This window comes from Dipodomys ordii, unplaced genomic scaffold (assembly GCF_000151885.1).
Source record: "Dipodomys ordii isolate 6190 unplaced genomic scaffold, Dord_2.0 Scaffold71, whole genome shotgun sequence".
Taxonomy (NCBI): Eukaryota; Metazoa; Chordata; class Mammalia; order Rodentia; family Heteromyidae; genus Dipodomys; species Dipodomys ordii.
This window is the reverse complement of record NW_012267287.1, coordinates 4,661,099-4,670,040: the sequence shown is the minus strand read 5'-3', so window position 1 is coordinate 4,670,040 and position 8,942 is coordinate 4,661,099. Positions and strand designations below refer to the sequence as shown.

Below are 8,942 nucleotides of genomic sequence, written 5' to 3'. Positions count from 1 at the left end.
CCGGCCCGCGGCGGGCCCGGGGCCCCGCCGCCGCCGAGCCTCACGTGCGCCCCGCCTTGTGTCTCCGCAGAGAAGGTGTTCGCCAGCCTCCCCCAGGTGGAGAGGGGCGTCTCCAAAATTCTCGGCGGGGACCCGAAGGGCAACAATTTCCTGTACACCAATGGCAAGTGCGTCATCCTGAGGAACATCGACGTGAGTACCCCCCCCCATGCCCACGGGGCCTCGTGCTGTCTGCCTGTGCACGCCACGGGAGAGGGCAGGATTTCCCTCCCGTCCCCACCCCCATGGGCTGAGCGGCCTGGGGAAGGTGAGGGAACCCCCCCATACACATACACACACCCCACACCACACCCCCTACAGCCGCCACCTGGCAGTGATGAGATGGTCTCATCGTCCAGGCCTTCTTTTTTTTTTTTTTCTTCTGGGGAAACTGAGACTTGAGTTAGTTCCATGTCTCTGGGTTTGAGGCGCCAGACAGACCCGGCCAGTTGGCTACTTGATCTTGGGGTGAAAAGTGCCTTGGGTTTCTTCTGAGACCACATTTCTCTGGGGTAAAAATAAAAAAAGGAAGATGGTGAGGTGATGATCCTCCTCCACTTCCCCTGACCAAATGAATGAGTCGGTTGTCCTCAAGGCCCTCCATGCCTGGCATCCATGGAACACTGGGGAAACACTTCAGGCTCAGTCATATTGGTGCCCGAGATTTCCCTGTATGCCAGAGCAGAGCCGGTACGAACACACCCAACACTCTGGACTCTAGCCTGATCTGCCGTTATGGATCTGTGCCTCAGAGCAAAAACAGGAACCAGTTTATTCCTATGAATCATTCTCTGCAGGCCTTCTGTACCCGGCTGAAGCTTCCAGCACCAGCACCTGGGAAATCCTTGCCAGGTTCTTGTTATTCTCCTATAATTATTGAAATGACCCAGCTTGATTGTCTACCCTTTCCCCTTACCAGGTGGTGCTTGTTTTTCTTCGCAAGGATACGGGTTGGGTAGTAGCTGTTGGTGGTGGCTTCTGTGTTGTGCTTGGTAAGGGGCTGGTATTCACATTCCTCACAGGGATGCCAGCTTTGGCTCCAGTCTGCATCCAGAAGCATATGTGGGTTGAGATTGTGGCTCATAGGTACACATTCCGTCCTGGGATCCTCACAGCTGGCTAAGAGCACACAGGAGTGTTACCTTTTCTGTAAAATGAGAGATCGTTCCCTGGTTTGTGGTTTTGCTAGCTCTATTCCTGTGTCTGGGTAAGCCAGCTATTGCTGAAAGAAAAGGACTCTTGACGGTTTCTGCCCTGCCAGGGATTGACTGCTGGGCCCCTCACTTGAGGGGGGGAGACAGGTGCAAACTTGCCTTGAAGATATTAACAACTTGCTAGTCACATGGTTTCCTGGAAAGTGGATCCAGCTTCCTATGACTGGGAAGCCATCACTAAGGGCCTACACAGTGGAGTGAGGACCTGGCAGTATGATATGTGGTTTTGCCCTGACAAAATCTCCTGCCTTTGCACTCTCCATTTGCTTCCAGCTGGGGGCACTGCATGGAGTACTTGCTCTGTCTGGTATGATGCCAGCTTCTCCCTTCCACCTACAGTGGCCTGATACTCCCAGAGGAGTCCTGCTCAGCAAGGTGAAAGGGGCCGATTTCACCACCAGAGACATGCATCCCTTTGCAGAAAATGCTTCCTGACTTATGGAGCTCGATCAGCACTTGTTTGAGCTCTCTATTCTTTGCCCTCTCTGGAATTTAAAACCCTACTGTCCTGAACATGCATCTTCCTGCCCCAGACAGCATGGGGTGCTTTCAGAATGTTCTTTCCTATGCTGGATATTGTCAGATAATCTTTTGATTGATGGGCTACTGGTCCTCAAGCAAAATTGATTTTATCAGGGAGAAAGGTGAATTCCTGTGAACATTCAGGTATCTGGTTAGAATATGGGGTCAGGAAGAAGGGAGAAAAGCAGCAAGGGCCACATCATAGAGGAGCAAAATGTCTGTTGGTATCTTACACCCTATATACATCATGCCAGAATTGGAATTTTCTTGTAACTTGCTGCTAAATGTCCCCTTCTGACTCGGTTAGCTACCATACCCATTTGGTTATGCTGACCACAAGCAAATCTGACAGATTATTACTGTTCCTACGCTATCCCCTCCAGCCCTGAAAACAAACAAAAAAAAAACAATGACTCCCTCTTTCCACCCATGGTTTATGCTTTCCTATCAGGAAAGCTTCTCTTCAGACAGGGAGACAGTCACTCTTGACTCTTCCCCTCTGTACCCTCCATCAGTGAAAGCCAGGGTCCTTTCCATTATGGTTTCAGCCCAGCTCTCCTCTGTCAGACCCAGGCACACATGCCTCCCTGATTCTCCAACTTGCCACATAGCCCTCCTGGGACCTGCTATGCCCTTACATAGATATTCTTTCTTCAATGTCCACAAGGCTTGCTCCTTTTCCTCAGATAACCACCTTATTAGAAGGGTTTCTGCTAAAAGCCTAGCCTTTTCTGTTGCATAGTGCTAATTGAATGTGAAACAAGCTGACATGGAGGCTGCTGCCATTTCTGAATGTGCACTGGTGTCTGCCTTTCCTTCCTAGCTAGATATCGGTTAGCTCCATTAAAGCAAGCTTCTCCCAGGCCTGGCATGTGGCAACTGCTTGAGCCGTGGATCTGAATGCCACAAAGGTTTTACTGCCTAAGGAAAGAAGATGTAGATTGCATAAAATGTAGATTCTTTCATGTAGCCCTGGCTAGCCTGGCATTCATGATCCTTCTGCCTCCTTTGTTGAGTTTGGGGGATGATAGGCCTGTAACACTATGCCCAGCTTTCCTGCATCTAAATTTACATTACCCACCATTTAAACTTACTAAAGTATACTCTTGCAACTTCCTTTTGGGAGATACGTGTATCAGTTGTTTTGCTGACTTACAAGTTGTTTTCGTGAGAAAAGCAATTTCTCAAGCTCATAGCAGTGGGATGTTTCTTAGTTCTTTCACTCAATACATCCCACATCCCATTGCTTCTCTAAAAGAGGAAATTCTCTACAGGGATAAAACATGTAATAGAGGCCAATTGCAAACTAATCCAGGAGAAAGCTCCAGAAGTAAGGCTGTGTGTGGTAAGAAAGTATGTACCTTTCTTCAAGGAAGTTAACCTGGGGCAGAGTTCCTGCATGCAGGACTTTACCTGTCCTAGATCATAGAGCCAAAACTTACATTTGGGAACCTTAGGTCTATAAAATGAAATTAAACTTCAGGGAATATATATATATATATATATATATATATATATATACACACACACACACAAATATATATTTGTCAGCTGTGGTGTTTGAACTTGGCCTAGGTGCTGTCCCTGAGCTTTTTAACTCAAGCCTAGTGCTCTACCACTTTGAGCCACAGCACCACTTCTGGTTTCCTGGTGGTTAATTGGAGATATGAGTCTCATGAACTTTCTTGCCTAGGCTAGTCTGAACCAGATCTCAGCCTCCTGAGTAGCTAGAATTATAGGCATGAGTCACCAGCACCCTCTAGGGAATAAAATATAGCTGTTTAACATTGCTGTATATAACCAAGTATATATTTGGATTTGGCCAGATGCTTCCAGCCTCAAGTACAAGTATCCCCTTTATGTTCATGGACATGGGTTGAGGACTGAATAAGACCCTTTGTCTAGCCACATAGTCCAGGGTGGCCAGCAGCCACAGGTTCAGAGGCCTGCCACATGGAGTTTACTGTCATGGTGATATAAACTGCACAACAGAGGCTGGTAGTGTACTAGATGAACTGGACCAACAAGAGCCCATACCCTTCGGCCTGACCACAATCCATGTGAGGGAAAGGCGGGGGTGGGGGGAGGGGTGGGTATAGGGGTCAGGGACTAGGGGGTTAAGGGGTCAAAGAAGGAGCAGTGGGACCAGTAAGGTGAAGCCAGGCTAGTGGCTGAGGCCTTGGGGATGAGACAGGAGTGTGTGGTTCAGGCAGCTCTGCAGGACCCTGGCCTTGTCTCCCCCGGCCACTGGTAGGTAGACAAGAGCATAGTCAACCCTACAGTACAGAAAGTTCGGTGTGAAGCTAAGATTTGAGTCCAGAAAGCCAATTAGGAAACTGCTTGGAGATTAATGCATCTCATCAGTTGGTACAGCCATCTCTTGGTTCTTGATGTGTCCAGCACCCATCCATTAAGCCAGGATCTTCTGGGCTATGCCCATAAGCCACAGGGCCAAGACAAGAGGTCCATCATTGCTGCTGGGGGGGGGAGTTGCCCCCCCCTTAAAACTCCCTGCTGGGTACTGACCATGTTTGAAGATGGTGTTGCCAATATCTAATGGAGAGAAGCCGGAGATGTGGCATAGGACCATCCAGAGACAGAATTAACCAGCCCAAATACCACTCGTGCTGGCTTTGAGAATCCCAGTAAATAACCTTGCCCATTGGGTTGAGTACTTCCAAGAATATCCTGGGTTGGGGGCGGGGGGAACAAGGGAGAACCATATGTCCTGCAAAAGAGAAGGGTGGCACATTTAGATACCACTAGACCACGTAGAGTTGTATTTTGATCTCCCCTACATACAACAGACCGTGGTCTTAGGAGATGAATAGCTCTCCCAAGACATGGCAGATGTGATGAAAGTCCAGACAGGAAATAGCACGAGACTGGGGTCTTGTCAGCCCCTCTGGACTTCCTGCAGGTTTAGATGTGCTTCTTCCTTCCCCAGTTAGGAGACAAGAGGGTTATCTGCCATCTGTGAGGTAAAGAGAAAAGGCAGGAGCTTGGGGCAGGTAAAGTAGAAATGGTCCTGCTTCCGCACACCAACAGTACACACCTAGAGTTCACGGGGTTTGGGATGGGTCCTGCTTTGTGTGAGTCACAACAGGCATCCACTGCTGGGCCCCCAGGGAAAGCTGTGGGTGGCTGTGAAGCAGTAGCCCTGGCCTCTTGAGTTTAGCCTGCAGTGTAAGTGCTGCTCTCTGGGAGGTAGTCCAAGATCATCCCCAGTCACCAGTGAACAGAGGACCTTGCGTGCTGTACACTGGCCCAGACATCCCAGAATCTGCCTTCTCTAGCACCAGTGTACTCAGAAAAGCAGGGTCCTGTCCAGGTGGACAGTGGGGCGTTCTTCTCTGGGACTAGGGGACCCTCTGCACAGGATTCCCCGCCTGCAGCACTGTATTGCCTGCCAAAATGTTTGGTTTCGAGGCCTCCCACCTTCTAGCATGTTCTAATGTATTCACCCAGGGCTAGGAGCTGAGATGAGAGCCTGAGTCCTGAACTGTCATAGGTAGCCTAGGATCTGACCTCACCTTGAAGAGTAGAGAACATGGGTCCTGCATTTGCACCCTGCCCTGGGTGGCTTGGTTGTGTCACTCCTTCCGGAAGCCTTTCTGCAGGACATACAGTCAGGGTGATGGGGAGTGTGTGTTTCGTTCTCCCATGTGACAGGGCTCCCAGAAGAGAGCACTGGTTCCTGGGCAAGACAGGGTGGCAGGGTGTCGTGTAAACCATGGCTGTGTGGTGGGACATGGAGGAATTGGTTTAGTTATGGTGGCTGTGCCCAGAAGGGACAGGAAGAACCGGATTACAAAGGCGGTGGGTGGAAAAATGGAAGACTGGGCAGGCCCGAGGGGAGAGAGCCAGGGCTTCCTGCTTTCAGCCTGGAGACCTATGTCCCCAGCCGGAGCTGGACCTGCCTGCAGCAGCACAGGAAGGAAGTGGGGGGCGGGGGGGGGAGCAGCACCCGGCACAGATCACCCTGCGGCTGTTTTGAATGGGGGAATGAGGCTGGAGGCCCTTCCCACAGCTGTAACCACCCTGGTGCTCCTGAAATTGGCTCCTTCCGGTCTTCTCTCATTCTAGACCTGCTTCCCTGAGATTGAGGAGGCCAGGGAGAGGGGCCGCAGGGGATGTGATATCAGCAGGCCTGGTGATGAAGCTCCCTGACAGCCCAGGGCTCCACCGGGACAGGCAGGCTTAGTGCGTGTAGCAGCTCCCACCGCATCTTGAGGGAGGACCAGGGCTCCACCGGGATAGGCAGGCTTCTCCGGCTCCTGGTGCGTGTAGCGGCTCCCACCGCGTTTGAGTCGAGTAGGGAGGAGCTGCTGCGCTGACTCAGATGTAAGTCATTATCTGTAATTTGGAGTCTCTCACCCCATGGCTGACCCAGTTGTATTTAGAATACAAACGAGAGTGAGAGAGAGTGAGTATGTGTGTGTGATTCATCCAGCCCAGCACAGGATTTGCCCTTCTGAGCTTTACACACCCTGCTTACAGATCCCTGACCATTTAGGGGAAGGAATTTTAGGGACAGAATTTCCTCCCGGGGCCCAGCCTCGTCATTCCCCATCCTGGGATCACTTCTGCAGACTTGCTTGCCCCTGGGAAGGCAGTGTGGCCTGGGAGGCAGTCACCGTGCTTCACAGTGAAGTCCAGTGTGTGGGGGGAGGAGGGGGGGGACGGTCCCATGGTACAGCAACATAGGGCCCTCATCCAACTTCTAGGCCGCACTTGCTGTGTGGCTGCATCTACCTGGTGGTGTGTGAGGGAACCTGATCCACCACGTCAGAGCCTCTCTGTGAAGAGTGGGTTGACTTCAGTGGGTGTGGCTTAGAAACAACATAGCTTGGATTTTGAAACCATTATCTTGTCTCATAACCGTGGGCACAGTTATGGTAATATTCCCATCATTCCAAAAGGCCTCTTGGCCTCGGTAGGCATGCTGTTGTCCTTCTGCCCAGCCCACAACAGCTGCTGATCTTCGTGGCTGAAGTCCCCTTGTCTAGAACTTCTTAAAGGAGTCACACAGTGTGTTCTTTCCTATGCCTTTGCATAATGAGCACAGAGCCTTTGAGATTCACTCTGGTTGCCTGTTCGTAGTTTGTTGTTGTTGCTGAGCAGGGTTGGGCTGAGTAGGTGGACCACACTTAACCCAATTTCTCTGTTCCCATGGTTGATGCCCTCCATCCTGCCAGGTTAGGCCCAGATTGGGGCTATCATGGATTCAGGCCTTCCTGCAGACCCTTGCTTTCCTGCCTTTGGGAGGTACCAGGCAATGGGATCCTTTTATGATACCTCTGTCCACCTTTTAAGTAACTGCTGATTGTTTCCAGCTCTCACTGTTTTACATTTGTACCAGCATCCGCCATCCTTGACCGACACTAGTGGTATCAGTCTTTCTATGACTCTCAGCCGTTGTACTTTTGATTGACATTTTCCATAAAGCTAAATGATGTTGAGTGCCTGGTCAATGGGTTATTTGTCATTTTGTAATGTCTGTTTTGGATATTCCATCTTTCTAATTTCATTAGCAGGTTTTTTTTCAAGATAGATAATGTATGAATCACATGTGATAGATAATGCTGTGTTAATTCATAGAGATGAAAGATTAGAAATGTTTTCCTTCCCAAAACCATTTATTGAGCACTTTGCTGGCTGAAGAGATGAGGTCACAGAACTAGGAGGTGAACGAGAATTTGAGGGACTGCGCTGGGTGCTGTGGCTGCCTGAGAAACACAGTAAATAGCCCCTTTGAATGGTCCTGGGAGGCTTCAGTGAGCTGGCAGATAGATCAGAGGAGTGAAGACAGGCTGGTTGAGGGAGCAGTGTACACAGACAGGTTACACAGGCCATGCCACAAGCTAGCTAACAATATTGGCTGGTCTCGGTCTGTGGAATGGCAGCTAGGGGTCCTCTGAGATTTCCTGGTGGTTCAGAGGGAGATGGAAGGGGCTGCAAGCAGCCTGAGCAGGTTGGGGTTCTAGAAAGCTGAACAGCCCTCCCACACACCCCTGCTGTGTCCTAACCCTGAGTCTGAAAGATGCCTCTTTACCCAAAAGCCTTGGTTTATGAAGCTGACAGCAGGAGCACCAGAATAGATGGCCACATCTTTATTTCTTCCCAAAAGAATGCTTGACTGTGGAGACCATTGAGAGTGGGGGCGGCACAGGGGGAGACATCCACTTTTAGAAAATGTCACGCCCGGTCCTCATTGCTGAGGACTGAGGATGATCCTAGTTCCAAAGGCAGGCTCCATTCTTGCCACAAAGCAAGCCTTTGATCTATGCATTTTTTTCAAAGAAGGCCCCCGGCCCCATGCCTGCTCTGAGAGCCTCTGGGAACTGATGGGATCAGACACGGGGGGGGGGGGGGTGTCCATGAGAGACTCAGTGATGCACAGGGGAGCCAGCACCAGAGGAGACACAGCTGACAGGTTTCCACACATTAGGAGGAAAGGAATTTCACAGGCTTCCTTAGGTCAGTCTTTTGGTTCCTCTGACAGCTTACTAAAGTATTGGTGTGCGTCCTTTCCCCGCTTCTGTGGATCAGGGAGGGGCACCATGTGGCTGCCTGATTCCTCCTATTTACTGTATGCTCTTTTCCCTGCAGAACCCAGCCATTGCGGACATCTACACAGAGCATGCCCATCAGGTGGTGGTGGCCAAGTATGCGCCCAGTGGATTCTACATTGCATCTGGAGGTACCTATGTGAGCCCAGGATGCGTGTGCTGTGGGCCCAGAGGGCATCAGGGCCGGGCTAGCCTGGGCTCTGCTACCTTAGAAAGATGTGGATTAGTTAGGAGCAAGGAGGATTCAGATAATGATCTTTAATTGGGGCTGACAATGAAATAGAAGCCACCAGAATGCATCATTGCAGGCCTAGCCTTTATTCTGGAAAGTACATTTTTCATTTTACATGTTCTAGAAGACTCTAACTTGCAGGTCAGCAAGAATACCCCTGTGAGGCTAGCCAAAGTCTCTAGTGGCTTTACCCTGATGGTGTGTTTGTGTGCATGTGCGCAAGCACGCTATGTTTTGTGTCATCCTTACTTTGCTGCTCCTTTCCCAGCCAGCTGGCATTGTGTGTGAGGCCTGGCCTTTGCCCTCCAGCCTGGGCTTTCTGTGTGGCTCAGTGGGAAGCTGGGGCCTGGGGGGGGGGGGGGG

General features: G+C 50.6%; 1 protein-coding gene across 1 annotated transcript in view; it reads left to right on the top strand.

Annotated features, from left to right (window-relative positions):
• Wdr1 (WD repeat domain 1) overlaps positions 1-8,942 on the top strand; it is a 33,819-nt gene that overhangs the window by 2,317 nt on the left and 22,560 nt on the right. Inside the window, exons 2-3 of the mRNA XM_013023906.1 lie at positions 71-192; positions 8,388-8,478. Of these exons, the coding sequence (XP_012879360.1) occupies positions 71-192; positions 8,388-8,478 (213 nt within the window). The remainder of the gene's footprint in view (positions 1-70; positions 193-8,387; positions 8,479-8,942) is intronic.